The sequence below is a fragment of the Pseudorasbora parva genome, chromosome 16 (assembly GCF_024679245.1).
Source record: "Pseudorasbora parva isolate DD20220531a chromosome 16, ASM2467924v1, whole genome shotgun sequence".
NCBI lineage: Eukaryota > Metazoa > Chordata > Actinopteri > Cypriniformes > Gobionidae > Pseudorasbora > Pseudorasbora parva.
This window is the reverse complement of record NC_090187.1, coordinates 29,481,267-29,501,130: the sequence shown is the minus strand read 5'-3', so window position 1 is coordinate 29,501,130 and position 19,864 is coordinate 29,481,267. Positions and strand designations below refer to the sequence as shown.

The window sequence follows — 19,864 nt, the reverse complement described above, 5'->3', positions numbered from 1 at the left end:
TGTTTGTGCCCATACGTGTCAGAAATAAACTTTTTAAGGACCCAATTTGTCCCATTTTCTTCCAATACAAGCACATTTTTTTCAAAACACAAAAGAAACGCAGAGCACATCTTCCATTTCTTCAATGCATCTGAATTGAATAAATTAATTCAAATAAAGTCTTAACAACTGTTACTCATAGGCAGGGCCACACGGAATCTCTCTTATTGCAGACTACTTCAGAAAGACAGATAAAATATTCATTTATCAATTGTATTGTATAGACAATTCATTAAATAAACTATTTCATATCATTCAACAATAAAGCAAAGTAAATAAAGTAAGTATTTTTAATAGATATAAGTAAGCACTTTCTGTTGACAAGTGACGTGTCCTTAACTACTCTATTTTGTTTTAGACATTTTAAAATATAATTCTCTCACTAAAGGACAAATGACGGACAATACAACCTGCAGAAATCCGTGGAATTCTGCACGCGCAGATTCCGTGTGGGCCTGCCCATAGGTCATGGAAGCTGTTGGAAACAATTTAACGTTGCATGAAACATATTAAAAGTATGGCCGATAAGATGAGCAATTATTTTCATGTTATGGCTGTTAACTGATAAATGGCAAATATTACATTTCTATACTTATATAGAAATGTGCATACATTTTCATTATATAGACTATACTATACTACACTCAAATGAATTTAGCTATCGCAAAAGTATGTATAGAACAAAAACTGTATTTATTTTGGGATCTGCTAAAGATCTATTATTAAATCTGCATTTTTCAGCCTGACCCATCATTGATTATTCTTGGACTTTCTGAACATGGGCATCTATTATCAGAAGGACAACACAAACTGCTTGCATACAGTTTAACTACAGCTAATACTACTATTTTTCTGGAAGAGGAAGGAGGTACCTACGGTCAAGTTATGGCTTGGACAGGTGACTTCCACTCTACATTTGGAGAAAAAAAAATGCCACTGTTTAAATAGCAAAATTGAGGAGTTTGAGTAAATCTGGGTACTCTTTTCTATTATATTAATGGAAACCATATGGAGTCGGACTAATGTGTCATTTCATATTGTAATATTTCATATTTTTTTCTGTATTCTTCTATTTGCAATCCTTCTTTAAAATCTGTCTTTTAATAAAATGTATTTGATTTAAAAAAAAGAAAAAAAAAATCTGCATTTTTATACCTGAACCTTAAGCGTTACATGTCACATTCGAGATCAACAAGGTTTACGTGTCACAATGTAAAAATATAAGAACATGTAAAAATGTAAGAAAAATAAATAAAAAGCATGGACAATTAAATCAACCAATATATCAAGTTTCAACAGATATGTAAAAAAATCACCAACAAATCACTATGGTTTGCCCTCAGTGTGGAATTTAGGAATTTTCCCCATGGTTTACTTATGATGAATATGAATGCATGGAATGGACATTATTAACATTATCTTTACACCCTGACATTCAGTTCAGTGGGTCTCTAATCCTAATCACACTTGTGCACACGTCAATACAGTTTGCACTGATTGGTTGGGGGTTACGAATGTCACTACTGTGTTCTGACAGCTGATGGTAAATCTTTCTGACAAGCCAGGGTTGAGTAAAATTCGACCTGATAGTCGGGTGCTTGAAGAACAGAGATCTGCACTAAAGAGCAGGGCATGGCTGTGTGCAATCCTTCTAATATCATTGATTTTCCTGTCCAGCTTTCTCCAACATACCTCGTTATGCACACACACCGACTTATTCTGTTTATGAGCGATTGCTGTGCTAATTACCGTTCCCGTGTAAACACAATACATCCACATCATTAGACTTCATTAAAGGAGCATTCGTTACGATTGGACTCTGACCGTTAATAAAACAATTTCAGAACGTTAGCCAGGCCTTTCCGGCTTCACTTGACAATTTTCCAATTATAAAGGGTTCATTACAAACAGGAGTTTACAGGGGACTGACTTCACCCGTGTCGGGTTCAGATGAACGGTAGTTTGAGAAAGCCGAACGGGTCATTGAAATTTAAAGAGCCAGATTTCAGCAAACTCCAAATCAGGGCAGCGAACATAAACGCAATAAGTTTACTAAAATTTGATGTGGTGCAGAAACGTTTTCGTGTAATTACAGATTGTCGTGTGCTGCCAAGTGAAAACACAAACATCTCTGGCCAGACGCATGTATGTAAATACACCAAACAAACACCAATTTTCTTTTGATTGCCTTTGGCTCTTGCATTTTTCTAGTCTATTACGAAGAAAGAAGAAGAAGAAAAACCTCTACAGTTTGTTACGGTTCAGTCAGTTGAACATACATGCCAAAATGTTTTCCAAATTTTATCCTGATGGAAAGCATACACTACACATGAACGTTTATACAAATTATCCACCAGAACACACATGCACTATGCACAGTTCGCCAAGCCACTGTAAGAGTTTAGGAAATCAAGTACACGCATTAAAAAAAACACAGCTGGTTTTTCATATAGCAGATAAAGACTGTTTACCTTCTGGAAGAGAGCAGGAACCTGCTGCAGCTTAAACCTGTGGAAGACGAACACGTCATACATGGCAGCCACAGCCAGCACCGTCACGCCTTGCTCCTTCCACAGCATGCTGAAGGAAGCACATGCCAAGGTGCCCAAGAACCATGTCCAGCTTCGCCCGTGGGCACCGCTCGTCCTCAGAGCGCAGTGGCATATGTAACAGCGCAGGGCCAGAAGGAAGAAGAGGGCGGCTCCCACGTCGGCCCGGCCCACGATGCCCGCCACGGCCTCGGTGTGGATGGGGTGAGCAGCAAAGAGAAGCCCAGCCAGCAGGCTCCAGCAACCCGACCCCAACAGCAGGCTTGAGAGGCTAGAGAACAGAGCGGTCGTGGCGCAGTGTAGAACCACATTGACCAGGTGGTAACCCCAGGGATCTAAGGCACCCAGGGCGTAGTTGAGTCGAAAGGAGAGCGTGCAGAGTGGGCGATAGGACTTATGGCTACCGCTGTGGGTGAGAAGTGTCCCCCAGAAGTCATCGTAGAAGATGTTGATCCAAGGCGTTTCAGGGAGAAGGTCCTGGTTTGTCTTGATGGCACGGCTGCATGGAGAAAAAGAAAGAGTTGGTGACGCAAATAGAGTCAAAGTACATTAACAGAATTATTCAAACTTATAAGACTGTCAATTAATTCACTACAGTGCATGTAAGGACATTGCTTTGTAGAGTGGAGTTTGATAGTCCTCATACCACATCACTTGTTCTGTTATTGTATGCTCTTTGATCGTTGTGAGTGACATTTGTTACTTTCTAAAGCCTTAAATAACTAAAACAGCAGTCTTCTTGGCAAAAGAAGGCATTATTAAAACAAACACATCACAAGGCGTGAGACACAGAAAATGTAACATTCAATAAGCTGAACAATGACTTCTCAAAGTAATTTTTCATTTAGAAACCTGCTCCTTCTGTTTTTTCTACTGTCTCCTTATCTCTATTGACAATTTTTTCAATGAACAATGAAACCATAAATCAAAGGTATAAAAAGTTTCAATTGTAATATGATTTATCCATTTGCAGAACCCTATAAACTACAAATCAATGTGTGATTCTGACTTTCCTTAAAACGTTTACAAACTGAGGACATCTACACCCTTAACCAAAAATGATCAACAGAAAAACATGGATCTCCATTTAGCCATAAGCAAGCATGAAGTGGTACCAAATGTCTTGAGAAAGAAACTCAAAGACAAAGAAAAAGCTAAGGGGGATGAAAAATCCAGAAGTGGAAGAAAAGAGAGAGCGGAAGGAGAAATGAGCCGTTTACTCCCTAGGAAAAGGCTTTGGGACTCTAAAAATGTCTGAAGGCCTCATAAAAGCGTAGATTTGTGCAGAGAACAGGAGGAGGCAGGGTGGGATATACTCTGGAGGCCATAGACACATACTGTGCCCACGTTGTCTGCCTGCGTTGCGCCGCCAAACAAGACTGGGAGAGCCCTCAAGGCAAACAAACCACACAAACACGTGTAAACAAAGCAACTAGGCAGTTACGTTATTCCATATGCATTCATCTGTGCCAAAATCCATGTCATTCAAACCCTAGGCGGTGGTATCTTGCTGTGAAACAAACACCCTTTACCCCCCCTGTGATCGTGAATATAGGGCTGCACACATGAAGATGGTGTTGAGCCGTCGAGCATAATTAGTCTCCTTAGAGAGCGCAAGCAATGGCATAAGCTGTAATTAAAACATGCACCCGGAAATATGTGACAAGTGCGATAACGCACCATCTAAGCGGCAGAATAATCAGTCTTCAGAGCAATGGCGCCAAGAACATGTAATTAACACAGAATGGAGACAAAAGGTTTAATGGAAACATGTTTACAAGAGAAAGATATGATGCAAAAAGAGCAATGGATCCCTGGCTGTAGAGCCAGTGTATTTTATCATTTGCTACTAGCTAGCACATTTGCACAGTTGGCAGCAGCGAGTGCCCATCTACTCCTCACCTATAAGAACAGATGGAACTAGGAAAAGTGAGATGTTGCAAAAGACTGAATTGTCAAAAAGAACTACTTCAGGACATGCTTCAGCTTTTTTTTTGGTGGTCTTGGGGGACATTTTTGACAAGACGCGTTGAAATTGTGGAGTCCACAAGAAAAACAGATGCATTGGGAACTACATTTCTCCGTGAGATAAAGCTCTCCATCACCAGACACATTTCGAATCTCTCTCTCTCTCTTGACTTTGAATCATTCACTGTCTTGGCAGACGCTCCTGATTTTTTTCTCCCTAAGGTATACCTTTATTTTCTCCAAACCATTCATCAAATTAGATCGTCATCCTTCCAAACAAAGGGATAACACGAGAGCCATTGTGGTTCAATTACACCTCTAAATCATTTGGATGGAGTTGCCAATTTACTGGATACTTTGGCGAGCCAGAGAAAACAAACACCATGGCCTTAAGACTCGACACCCAGCAGCTCAGACAAGACAACAGACTGCACCAGGCTTCAGAGATCGGCTTTCGCATAAAGTGTGAATCAGAAAGGAACACTTGGAGCTCTGGTGCTGGATATGTAACTGAAGATTAAGTTCTTGAAAAAGCGGAGGCTCTCGGATTATATGACTAGTACATGAATTCTTGAGCCGCTGCCTGATTTGGCTTGACAGCACCCCGAGGAAGTCTGACTCCCTAGAATGATTCTAATTGGTGTTAGTGAGACAAATAACGTGAAAGCTAATCTCTGGCATGGGTTGATACTTCTTCCCTGTAGAGGATGCAGACAGGGATAGGAGTCCAGTAGAAGCTTTTTTATATGCAGGGGCACATTCTTAATCTTGACAACTCTCAGGGGACCGGTGGTATCACGCGATCCCGAATCTGGCCACTTTGCTTCATCTAGAGTCCAATCAGCATGCGCGGATACTGTGACCACATCTGTCAAAGCATGTTTGCTTATCACTCCATCCTTGCCGTGACTGGTACGTAGTTACATTTTGGATGACCACAGCTCTAATGAGAAGTGAAATCCAAAATAAGTCCTTTGTAATGTAGAACCCAGTTCCCTCAGACTGGGAGCAAGATTTAGCTCTGCGGCCATGAGAGGAGCTTGAATGTTGCAGTGTCGATAGCAGGCTGCGACCTCAATGTTTTCGGACAAGTACAGCTTTGCTAGATCCAAAACAAAGGCTTATAATTCGAGCCAAAAGCAAAACAAACCATGTAAACTGTCTGGTCTCTGGAATCAAAAGCAAGAAGTGACCAACTGCAGTGCAACCATATTCCATGGTTTGTCGTTCTTTATGAATCGGACGGATACTTAGTCTCGTCGCATGATTAGCTTGATGCAGAATTAATTCTGTCTGCCAAAAGGCATGGATGTCAGCGAAGTGCTCATATAACACAAGCAAATCCAGAGTCTATACTTTTTATCGTAAAGCTCCCTAAGTAACTTCCAATGTCAGAAAATATTGGTTTCGGATATTCTTCTGAAAGTTTAAGACAATGCACAATTGTTTTCTTTTTGTGCCAGCGAGTAAAAAAAAAAAAAGGAGGGGGGGACAGGCAGTAGGGAGATGTGTTTCTCAGTCTGCCAAGTATGTGTCATCACCCGGCTTCAGTGTCTGAAAGGGCCGCAGTCATATTTTGAGAGTGCCTACAGAGAGGCTGTCCGGTCAGTCCACTCTGCTCTCATGCCTGGGCTTTTGTCTATGGTTTCTTCCCATGAGAATGCCTGCAGGTCAATAACAGAATACCTTCCCCTTATGTGGTGCTTATGCGAGAAGAGCTCTCAGGGACAACAGCCTTGTTCCTTTGTGTAGTTTCATGAAGAAAAGCTGTATGGGCTATACAGAGAGGAAAATCAATTAATTTGTCAGAATAAAGGATTGAACTGTTGAGGAAACACCTTCCATGCCGAGTAACTCACAAAGAACAAATGTCTTTCATTCTTTCAGTCATTCTTGTGTTCTTTCATTCAATTTCTTTTTCTTTTTTTGGTTTTTGGTCTCTTTTTTTTTGCCTTGGTCAGTATTACTTTCTCTCATCTTTCAGTTGTTCTGTTATTCTTTAATTTTCATTTCAGTCATTATTTTTTTTTATTTTATCATTCATTCATTTTCATTCCCTCAATTATTTATTCATTGGACAAGGTACATTGATAATACAGTTTTTGTATATGTACTATGCTAATATTAGATAGTTCAACGTTTATATAGACTTTTTAACCTTGAAGTGCCATGTGAATACTACGGATGACCCTGAATAGTCGAAAATATGATGCATCGATATGCGGAGCCAGATTCGACCACTGATCTCACAGTCGAATCTTCACGGGTGTTATGTAACGAGGATCATACCATTTTGGCACGGCGCTGAGCTTCGCGTCTGGTGTGCGACTCTTAAAGGGGTCAAAGTTCACCGCCATGCCACATCTTTAAATTTCAAACACATTGTTTTCAATGAAGGTAGGCACGCCAGCGCCAACATTTGGTGCCTGTCTGCTGCGACTCAGGAAGTTGTTTAAAATCCTGCCGTGCCACAGAGAGCCATTTCAATGTTTTATATTATATTGATATTAGCTTTCCTTAAATTGTTAATGTACATAATGATTTAACCCTGTGCTACAGGATACACCCATCGTGCAGCTCTTCTGTCAGAAGTCGATTCGAAATTGAGCTTGCGCGTATATAATGTGCATGTTTGGTGTGAGATACCGGAGACACGGCTGAGCTTCGCATCCGGTGTGCAACTCCCTTTATGCATAATAAGAACGTGCATGTAAACACACTCAAAGTGTTCTTTTCCTCTACAGGTAGATTTTTTTTTAGGTTTACTTATCAAAATGATCTTTTATATATTTGTAGGATGTTCGCGGCTTTAGAATGTTATGAGAAAACGTTTCACAAACGTTTATCCACCACATTACCTTTTATTTAAACCTAAGAAAGCCATTGTCAGTTCGTCTGTCAGCTGGCAAGCATGTTTTGGTCGCTTTATGAAAAGTTGTTGCTGTGTGCAGTGTGTAAAGGAAAAGAAAAATAGTTTTACCCTCTTGCTGACTATTGTCGTGCCCCTCCCCTCCCAACCCATTCACATACACATAGATGATTCGAATATCAGTCAACTATAGAAGGATTTGACAATTCTGATTTGAATGTGTAAATCCTTAGTCAGGGACACCCCTAATGAATACCATTATGTATAAAGAGGGTAATCATTATGTATAATGGTATTGTGGCAAGCAGGGCGGAGCCGAGGTAACAGAGTGAAGACGGTGACGCAAGTGTTAATAAACGTCATCTGTGCGCCACATCAGTCTTGAGTCTCACGAAAGAGCTCTGGAAGGATAAAAGTAGGAGTCACAACAGTGGAAGAGAGAGGACCAGGCCTGGACTTCATGTTGTTGCTTTGCTTGAGTTTTTGAGGCAGTCGTCTGTGAGCCGCTTTACTTTCTTTTTGTTGTTATTATCATTAAAAGTTATTTTAAGGTTCAGCGATTCCCACCTTCTTTCCTTAGCAACAAACCTTGTTACAAGTATATATCGTTCCGATTCCATCACTGCACCGTGGTAATGACACAGGACTAAATTTAGTGGTGAGGTTGCGAACTGCAACTGCCCATCGCTCGCTCCTCCCTTTCGAAGCACATAGAGTAGCTACAGTGGCCGACACATGACAAAGATGTAGAGTAGCTAGTGCTCTGCAGAGCATTTGGTCCATTTAGGGCTACTGTAGAAACATGGCGGCGCAAAATGGTGACTTCACTGTAAGGGGACCCACATGTATGTAGATAGAAATGGCTCATTCTGAAGTAATAAAAACATAATGGTTCATTATGCAAGTTCTTTTTACACCATTGAAAACATGTTTATGTATTATATTGCCTATCTGTCAATAGAGCCTCATAAATATTACACACTGAACCTTTAAATAAATTATTATTAGTCATATTAGTACATTTTAGATAGAGGGAGTTGAGGTTCATGCTCGACAAATGTATGCAAGATCAATCTGAAATAATGTCTGTGTCTTACCAAGAAGTCACTGCTGGCTACCACATAATGCTATTGCAATGAATGCTAGTTCCTCTGATAAAGAGTTTTATATCATGATTCAAATCATGACAAAAAGTCTTAAAAACATAAATTCCTTTAAAACTGGGGCAATAAAAAAATCTATTTGCATAAATCATTTATACATGCATGGCAGGAAGATTATGGAGGTGAAAAGACATTTCATCAGGCTAATCGTATAAATGCTGGCATTACAAATCAATTTATACGCCTGGAAAGAAAAAAAACTATTGACATTTCAAAGTCACAAAATGCATTCCATCACCAATTTACCCACAGAAAAATGTCAAAGTGGTACAAAGTGCTCTCTTGAGATATTACTTAATAGATTTGACACTTTAAACCGTTCGTTTTTTAACAACAAAAACAATATCACGGTAAAGTAAGTCAATGTGTTTCAATATGTCAGTCTGGCAAGTTAGTCAAAATGTCAGCTGGTGTATTATTGAATTAGGGTCAGACAAAGTGGGACTAAAGGCTTTCAGTTGGTGGGTTTCAACAAATATTGGAGCAGACACACACTGAAAGGGTCGGGGGCTCTGCAGACCGAACAAACCATCTTGGGTCACCATGAAATCAACATGTTCATGGCTGGATATTGTTGATCTAAATACCACAATAGGCACATTATCTAGATTACAACCATGTCAAAGCAAAAAAGAAAAAGAAAAAAAAAAGTATGGTTTAGATTTTTTTGTCTTGTTTTTATCTTTTAAAAAAGAAATATATACGTATATATTACACATTCAAAGATGATCCAATTCATGACACATTCAAAGGTTCTTTCAACCCTTTTCACAAAATAATATGCACACATCAGCAGCCACTTTAACTTTTTCATGGCATGAATGAATCAATTGTCCACTAATGGCAAATCAATGAAAGCGCCATTTCCATTTAGGCTTTATTGACAAAAAAAGCAAAAAAAAAAAAAAGCATACTTAGCACATGGTTCTGTGTGCTCCAACTAAATTAGCATGATGGAAAAGCGACCGCCATAAAAAAAAATTCCCCTCTTGGGAAAAACTGCTTTTACAGGACCGACGATCACAATTGTTGTACAATGAGGTAATTATTAAGCTGCGATTGAACTCTATTAATTAGATAACAGCAATAACTAATTAGCTTTCCTAAAATAAGTGCATCAGTGCATGAACAATAACCAAAACAACACAGCTCAAGTCAAAATTAAATGTGTGATTTAGTTAAAAAACAAAAATGAAATTATAAAATAACCTATAAAATGATTTAAATTAATTGCAGAAAATAGAGAATAAAAAGGAGGGGGAAAATAGTTGGAGAATAGAAAGAAGTCATTCCTTCCTCCATTTACTGTGCACAGAATATCTGCTGTAAATAGCAGACAACTACATACAAAAAGCATGAGCAGCTTTGGCCAAAAGCGAGTAAGTTACACCCTACACATCTGCTCTGTACCACTTTCATGGATAGTAACAGACTTTCCAGAAGGATGGTCAGTGGAACAATTGTAGGAAGATGCTCCATTTAAACTTGAAAGAAATCTCTGGCCTATAGGAACAAGGGAGCATTTTAGGGGTTAGCGATTATCACAAGGCGGCGGCATGAAAGCCAATGAAAGAACATTTTAGCCAATGTATTTTAGAGTCTCCTAAATCGTAACGGCATACGATAGGACAAACCGCTTCCTCACAGCAAAAATATACCAGGATGCTCATTACCGTCTTGCTTTCCCTCATTGTCTTAATCACAACCTGTAAAAAGAGAACATGTCTGATTTTTTGCAAAATGACAGGTATTTAGAAAATGTAAGGATGCACAAACTTTTTGGGTTCAAAATTAACAAACTTTACATAATGAGTCAATACACCAATCCTTTTTCCAAAACATGTTTTTGTTTTACCCTGATTGACTATGGTAAGCCTGTAATAAGCGCTTATATTTTAGGCCGACAGGATGCTTCAGACAAAATTGCGTACAAGCGTAACTTGTCTGTGAGTGTTGTTCTCTTTGCAAAAAGAGAACGCAACAGAGCTAGTAATAAAACGAGAATCAACATTGGCTTGGCTTTTCAGAGATGGCGGGAATAGAGGGACTTGAAATTTTGTAAAAGCAATGTGGAGATTCCATTTTTTAACTAAACAGATGAGTAAGATATTTTATTGAACACATAAATTGCCATATGTAGCTCTCTAACAGGTCCAGTTATAACTGGAATTTATTTTTAAGGAAGTACAGTGTCTATTAATGTATACAGCTACAGTAATGTAATGTAAATGTACTGTAAAATTGCTTCATATAATCAGCTTGAAGTTTTTTCCATCTAAACTGGTTATATCTTAAAGGGGGGGTGAAACACTCAGTTTCAGTCAGTGTCATGTCAATCTTGAGTACCTATAGAGTAGCATTGCATCCTGCATATCTCCGAAAAGTCTTTATTTTTTTTATAATTATATAAGAAAGATGCGCTGTTCCGAGTCTTTCCGAAAAAAGCCGAGCGGGTGGGGGCGTATCGTGTGAGCGGAGCTAAATAATGACGTGTGCAGCAGCGCGCTGTGTGTTGAGTCGAGTGCGTCGTAAAGCTGTCATCCCTAACAGCGGGAAAAAACTTTATTCAAAATAAAAATATGGCTTTTAATCAGATACAGCCATACATCTATGATCCGGAATCAGACCCAGAGGCTGCAGTTGAACAGGAGCAGCAGCAAAAACGACTAGAGCAGGACGTCTCTATGTGGTACAAGTTATACACTAACTATATAATATGCTTAGCGGCTTGTGTTATTTACATATTTATACTTGAATTATATCGTCGTATTTTTGTCTTTGAAGGTGTACATGTGGGAAGTGCAGTTGTGCACGTGTGTTTGTGTGTTTACGCGTGGTTTGTGTAGACAGTAAGCGGACTGGTTTTGCACGGCAGGTTAAGTTAGTGTTTACATAGAAAGACACGGAATAGTAGCGCATTTGAATGAAGAAGCGTGCTTATTTAGTTCAACATATTTCCCCCTTCTTTGTGTATTGTTGTTTGGAATGCTTTTACAATACACAAACATAAAGTTACACATATAGTGGCAAGCTAAACAAATGTACACGCACTACACATCGCATGCTCCATTGATCAATTAACTATACGTGATCATGTTTGGGCTACTTGATGAGCATAGGCAAAAACACAGACATTTGAAGCAGTCTCACTCACGCCTGCGGTTCTAACGTTGGGACCTTTATCGTTGGGACTGCTCCATCCTTCAGCATTAGGCGATCGGGAAAATCCGGCGTCGAGCTGGGCCTTGTTTATGAAACAGTCGGCACCGAAATGCAGCGAACAGATATAAACATTCGCGCAACTCAGTTGCTGATCCGGAGAAGCAAATTACATCCACTGTTGCCTTAACGCGGGTTTTTGGGGAATCTGTGCAGGACTGGTGTCCTTCTTGGTCTGGCAACCAAAAACGCACTTTTTTGGTGACATTGTAATTGTGCACATCACCTGTCCAGCATCCTACAAGCCAGCGCTTTGATGGGCGTAGCCTGTTACTTTCGCTCTCTCTCCCTCTCTCTCTCTCACGCGCTTCCGGTAGAATTGTCCGTAAGGCCCATACAAGGAAATTCCGCCCCCATTAACGTCAAAGGGGACGCATGATCTCAAAAAACTTGCCGAAACTTATGACTAACCGGAAGTAGTATTTTTGACAAAGAAATACTCCCATCAAACGTCCACCTTAACTTTTGAAACTTTGTCTATGTTTAGTATGGGATTCCAAGTCTTTAACAGTGTAAAAAGATCAGTATGCATGAAACAGCATTTCACCCCCCCTTTAAAGGGTTAGTTCACCCAAAAATGAAATGTCATTAATGGCTCACCCTTATATCGTTCCACACCGTAAGACCTCCGTTCAGCTTTGGAACACAGTTTAATATATTTTATGTTTAGTCCGAGATCTTTTATGTTCCTTCATGAAAGTGTATGCACACTATACTGTTCAAGTCCATAAAGGGAATAAAAACATCATCAAAGTAGTCCATATGTGACATCAGTTAGTTAGTTAGAATCTCTTGAAACTACGACTTTCTTCAGCATTTTCTTCTCTTCCGCATTTGTTTTCAAACCTCAAATAAAGATTCAAATGGCCATGAATCAGCGTATTGATTCATGATTCGGATCACCAATGTCACGTGATTTCAGCAGTTTGACACTCGATCCGAATCATGAATCAATCCGTACAATACAAAATGTATTTTTGATGCTTAATGAGATTCTAATTAACTATACTGATACATCACATATGGACTACTTTGATTATGTTTCTATTACCTTTCTAGACATGGACAGTATAGTGCATACACTTTCATTGAAGGAACAGAAAAGCTCTCAGACTAATATAAAATATCTTAAACTGTTCTGAAGATGAACAGAGGTCTTACGGGTGTGGAACGCCATTAGGGTGAGTCATTAATGACATCAATTTCATTTTTGGGTGAACTAACCCTTTAAGCCTAGCAGTGAATGTTTTATGAGCAGTAGGATAACCATATTCAGAACCAAAACAGACAAAAAAAGCTGAATTTCTTACATAGTTTAAACAATACCATGCAAGATCTTGCACAAACCCTTGTTCACAGAGGTGTGCAAGCTTTTTACTGTATCAGGTCAAATCTTTGGAGCTTAGTTAATTTCCCGTGGATCATAAAGTGACGAGTGCATCCTCCCAGTCAGCACTTCAGACTGCAAACTAAGCCACCTGTTTGGCATCAGTGTTGACACAAGATACATCTTGCATAAAGGTTACAAATGTGCTGAACAGAGATTTTCTGAATAGTCATCAAATAGATTGTTAAAACAAATGTACTGTTGAACTACATGAGAGACTTGCACACATGCTGCCGACCTGCAGTTGAAATCTCTTAACTTCAGGGTTGGTTGCAAACGGCACCTGGTCCTTGAACCTGAGAAAAAACTAAACAAAAGCTCCCACTTTAATATTGGATCACCCACAACCAGTGTTACCACAACCACGTAATTCGCTAAAGCTATTCATCACTCAATATAGCAAAACTCCAGTCAAGCCATTCTTTTGAAAATGGTAGCCAACTAACAAACCAGTAGCTAAGTTACACTTAAAGGGTCATGAAACCCTACAGCTAAATTTTTGAGATTTTAACAGAGGTATGTGTGTTGAACATCATTGAACATAATTTTAGCATCTGTTAGACTTAATTAAAAGGGGAATCTGGTCAATTTTTATGTTTTTCACCCTATTTTCGTCTTCCGGGTTTAAAAACTACATTGCGTTCACGTCACAGCTTGTGACGTACCATCGCTCTAATAGTGCTACGTGACGCATCGGTGTCTCATTATTATTAATGAGAAGACACTGTCTCTTAATTATTCATGACAGCACGTAGTTCTTTCAAATGACAGAAGCGACAGTCTGCGTGTTCACGGAGTAGATGAGAGGAGTTTATGATCATGGGTCGTAAGTGTTTGTTTCCCTGGTGTAACGTTAAAGGTTCAGGTGTGTTGCATGGCTTTCCCCGCGATGCTGCCAGGGCTAGTCTCTGGCTGCGGGCGGTTGGTTGGCCATCAACTAGCGATAGCTTACCTCAAAGCTGTGTTTGTGTGTAACAAGCATTTCCTCCACAATCACGGCATGAGCTAACGGTTTGAATTGATATGAGGACCTGCACCGCTATCTGAAGTATCTTCCCCTGGGGTTTCACGAGGAGAAAAGTCCTCCACCTCAGCAGAGCCCTCTGTACTGCTATCACTGTAGACTTCACTGTCGCTGTCCATCTTTATTATGGGTGTTCAATCTGGGTAAGTTAAGTTAGATCTCGGCTATATGTAGGCTACGGAACGGTTGTTTTTTTTACGCGTTTTTTTTTACATTTATTTTTAAATATGCAATTATACTGTGTATACAAACATAATTATATATTTATAATGACAATAATAATTGTGTGTGTATTTCTATATTTTAAACAATTCCGATAAATCTAATATATGTATGCATTCGGTTACTTTTAAAGGTCAAACAGACGGTTGTCAGTGTATTTTATTGGACTTTAATTTTGCCAGCTTTAAAAATCCTGCATTTCGTTACGTTTAACCCCATATTTTTGTTGAGATTTGGCATGGGGCATGTTGCACTGCACTGACAGATGACAGTTGCTCACCCCCTCTTTCTCCCCCTGCCTCGCTCTGACACACCCACCCCCTCCCCTCTTCTCACCGGCATCCACGCCCATTTAAGTAGCATTTTTCAAAAAGATTACGAGGTGGATTTGAGCTGAAAGAGGGGGTTTCATGACCCTTTAAAGGTACAATATTTAACTTTCGCCGCTAGAGGTTGATTATGCCTTGATTTCGCGGAATCATGGGATTTGTTGTCTTCACTTCTACAGCCGGTGGAAAATAATCCGATAGGACTTGGGCAAAAATCATATTAATGAATAAGTTAATGTATTTCAAATGTATTAATGTTACTAGTATGAAGCAGGGTGGGGCTGAAAGCCGTTGGAGCCCGAACAAGGCCGCTGGAGTTTATAATGAGAGACAAGTAAGAGACAGCTTGAGAGCAGTGGCGCTTTTATTATGCCTTTATTTCATCTTTGGCGTTTCCATGATTTCTATAGCCTAAAGAACTAGACGCACACTAGCGGCAGCAAATCTAATCTGCCGTGAGTGTCGTCTAGCAACTCTCAATACACTTCTGAGCGGTAAAAGCCAAACTCTGGTCGGGCCAATCACATCGTGTATAGAGTCAGTGGGCGGGGCTTAAAATAATGACGGTTGAGTTGCGCTTGCGTGCTTCTAGTAAACAGATGGAGTTAAGATTTTCTCTGAGAAAAGAACGGCACTGAAGTCATTCTTAAAAAGGGAAGATGTGTTCAGAGTTTTGCCGAGCGGATACGGGCTCTGCTTCACCTTCGTTGCTCTCGTTGGTTGAAGCGCTAACCAATTGTGTGCATGCCGTGCAGAGGGAGTTTGAAAGACAACTGTTTATCCCGCCCCTCGGATTGAGCCCTGTCAATAGTGAGTTTCCAGACCAAACATCTTGATGTGGGTCTGGCTTGTCAGGCTATGATTTCTACAAAATAAAGCTGGAAATCGAGAGTAACGCGAGCAAAATGCCATTGATTGGTGACGCACGGACACAGTGTCCTGGTTAAAATTGCTTATTTCTCTGGATGTAAAAATTCTTGGAAACATTTGGGATAATGTAAGTACACAAGTCAACAAGAATAACACTGATCTAATGGTTTTAATCAAAAATTCTTAAATATTGTGCCTTTAAGCCACAAAATGGGTCAATATTTTTTTTATTAGTATATTTTTTTGTCACAGTTTACACATTTGCTTTAAAGACCACTAAATAAATTAATTTTATGCAATTATTAGGTTTTACAAAATTGTGTAGCAGCAATAGAATACAATAGTAATATTATGATTTATAAGCTGCATCAAAATATGCAGAAAATGCTATAATAATAATAATAATAATAATAAACTTAAAAACATAAAAAATAAATATAAAAGTGCATAAAAATAAATAAAATATTGCTACTTCGCCAGTGTTTTGAAAACAGATGAGCTACTGTTACGCATTTTAGTTACTCTCCAACCATAACAAACTGGTTTTCAAATTTCTCAGGATAAGCTTTGTCAAATGCTACTTAGCTGCAACAATGGATACAAAATGTCATCCATCTAATATCAATTAGCCTAATCTGCCAAACGTGTCGTGCTCTGAGAATCCTCTGGTAAATGAAAGAGCCTTTGTTTTATATAGAGTTTGACCCAGGTCTGAATACTCAACCCACTCTCTGGCCACGGTACACAGGCCTCTCAACAGGAGGCTGTTTGTCACGGCTCGAGTCCCTCTGGCCGGAGTGCAATAAATTAGCTGGACTTTGTTCCTGCATGTTTGTGGAGCTTCTTTGTCTTCCCATGGAGCGAGCGAGAGAGTGGGCGGCCTGCTCATTGTGTTTGAGTGCAAAGCCTATCCTGACCACCGATGGGATGGTTTATCATTTGTGCGGCTCTTGTTGACCCACGAGAGCACGTGGGAAGGAAAATGAGGAGAATGACATTGGATGGATGAGAACCAGCTGAAAGAATGCAGAGAGGAACATGTGGTACAGGGATGGGAATGTATACCGAGGACACACACACACACACACACACACACACACACACACACACACACACACACACACACACACACACACACACACACACACACACACACACACACACACACACACACACACACACACACACACACACACACACACACACACACACACACACACACACACACACACACACACACACACACACACACACACACACACACACACACACACACACACACACACACACACACACACACACACACACACACACACACACACACACACCTCTTCAGATGGGAGCGAATATACTGCGACCACTGAGCAGGCTTTTCTTTTCCCTTTTCTTCCTAAAATTCTCTTTTTTCCTTCATTTCTGGACTGGTGTGCCAGCAACATTCTCAGTTGTTGCCTTGTCAGCGGGGTGTCTTGGCTTTCCGGCCAGTTATTTGCAATAGTCTGGCAAGTGTCTGAAATTTTCAAAAAGAACATCTGCATTGTATACAAAAATCATCAGGAATACTTTGAGAAAGGAATGAAATAAAATGAATTCATCAGAGTGTCATTTGCATCTTAACTTGGCTTCGCTTCCTCCACTGGAGCGTACAGACTCCTGGTCTACGGACACGTGGCGGATGTTCTGCAGTTGTGGGTTGGAGTGCCTGCTTGGATGCGATGCAGTCCTTTTTTATGAGGCATACCAGCAAACGGGCCGCGCCAGGCCATGGCACGCTATTGGTTAGCCAAGACTCACTACAGTTAAGAGCACAGCACAACGAGCGTGTATGCCAGCAACTCAACCGACCAAATCTGAGCATCTTCAGTAAAATATTGGCAGCCAAAACCACTTTGCCACCCACACACAGCTCCCAATGCCTTCAGACCATAATTCTTCTTTTTTTTGCCTGCTGCATATGGCTATTCCAGATTTTCTCCTCTATCGTGACCCCAAAACCTTTGTTCATCATAAGTCTGATCTGCTGGAAGGGATACTGATTACCTCGGCCTTTTGGACGACACCAGGTAATCTATCAACTAGAGGCCATGATCACAAATCAATCTAGAGAGGCTGACAGAAGCTCAAAGACCTCTAGGCTTATCTGTGATGTGCATAATTTATATTATAATTGTTTTTCCCCCCTCAGGTATGAATGGCATTTCACAGTTTTTGGGGAAAATTGGTAGTCCATGAATAAAAAAAACTAAAAAACTAAACTAAAATAAACAAAAGACACATTTATACTGCATGTCAAATTTGGTATTAAATTTGGTTTCTGATAGTGTTGGTCAATTAATTTCAATGCATGCAATCAAATGAAAACTGCAAAATATCTTTTAGTTCTTTTTAATGAAGACGTTTTATCTCTGACGTAAAATTTAAAATTAGACAATGTTAAACAAAGTCAAATATGGAACAAATTCAATGGTAAAATGCATAATTAAGCATTAATAAAACAAGAGGAGGACAAATCAGTTTAAAGAAATTATTTACTTTTTGCTGCTGAAACATTAATTCCCTCAACTTAATAACTGTAATTTTTTAATTACTCTGCAAAATGACATAAAAAGGTAATATTCCTCCATTCAGAACCATTTGAATAAATCTTGCATACAGTGATCCAGACAAAAATATTTTTTCCAGTATTTTCTGGAATCTAGTGGAAACGTACAAAACTGTCTGCAGGGTGCAAGAGCACGCAGGGCCTCAGAGTTATACAGTTATACAAAAATACATCAAAAAGCGCCTTTTTTAGGGTGGGGGGAGGTGGGGGTATTACAGCTCTGACAAATACTTAATTGTTCATCCCTTTAAGCAATGTTTTATGTCACTGAAAAGGGTTTCCTGTAAAATTACATCAACAATTTGTATTTAGGCACAGAAAGCTGTATAGAAAAGCTTTTTAGTTTGGGTAGGCGAAATCCAGGTGGAAATGGTCCCAGAGTAATTTAAGTAAATAAGTTACTTTTTGTAAAACAAATGCCAAAGTGATGCATGTCTCCCGAAAGTAGACATTTAAATAAGCTTTCAAATGACACTACATATGAGGCCAGAGCTCCTCCACAGACATATTTAAACTTTAAAGTATATACTGATGATGATGTCATTCCGGAACATGTACAGGGGTTGCAGGGTTTAAAAGGTTAATGTAAAATAAAAATGCATAGTTTTCTTTGTATAAATCCTTGTTAAAGCTACGAAAGTTACAAGGTCAAGAGCAGTGCGCGACTTTATTTTTATCCTTTGTTGTTTGAATTAACATTTAGGACAGGATATGTTTTAGGCTACTGTCACTTGCACGGATCCAATATCACACATATACATTTCTTCCAACTGCTTACTTTAACTTAAAGGGGTGGTTGCATGCAATTTCACTTTTTTAACTTTATTTAGTGTGTAATGTTGCTGCTTGAGTATAAACAGGATCTGCAAAGTTACACCGCTGAAAGTTCAATGCAAACGGAGATATTGTCTTTTAAAGTTATGGCAGTTTATTGCCTACAAAAATGGCTGGTTTGGACTACGACGAGCTTCTTCTTAGGTTGGTGACATCATAAACCCTTGCTTATCACCGCAAATGTGACTTCTGCCCGTAATGGTATGGGGCGTGGCGTTTCCGGACTACAAGTGCTTGGCACTTCAGCCAATAAAAATACATGAAACTACATTTGGCCATCTAACCAATCTAAGACCATAGCGTTTTTTGGAGGGATGGGCTCCATAGAAGCAGAATGAAAATGAGCCATTCAAAGGGCAGTAGAGACAGCGGTGTGGAATAAAGTTAAAATATTTTTAAAAAACGGCGTTAAAAATAGCCCAAAAAGAAGTATTAAGACATGTTATACTGCGCCCCATAAACACAACCAAAGCTAGAAAGAAAAAAAAAACATTACATAACAGACTGTTTAAATGAAAACTCGCCACAATGGACATATGTTCATTTTTTTTTTTTTATTCTATTTGTCCTTTCAAGCACAATAATTCATGAAAGAGAACTCATTTCATGATGTCTAACCTCCCTGTCAACCTATTTATTTCCACACCTCCATGCACCCTGCTCATGCAGACATCACACGTCATCAAAAACTAGTCCTCTTGTTTTCTTGTTTCGTGACGATTTGTCCACAAAATTAACTGCCAAAAATATTCTTAATTACAATGCAAAATCCCAACGGCTCTCTCAATC

The 19,864-nt window shown here is 39.4% G+C and overlaps 1 protein-coding gene across 1 annotated transcript in view; it reads right to left on the bottom strand.

Moving 5' to 3' along the window:
• tmtc2b (transmembrane O-mannosyltransferase targeting cadherins 2b) overlaps positions 1 to 19,864 on the bottom strand; it is a 162,657-nt gene that overhangs the window by 81,541 nt on the left and 61,252 nt on the right. Inside the window, exon 2 of the mRNA XM_067420190.1 lies at positions 2,511 to 3,087. Coding sequence (XP_067276291.1) covers positions 2,511 to 3,087 — 577 coding nt within the window. The remainder of the gene's footprint in view (positions 1 to 2,510; positions 3,088 to 19,864) is intronic.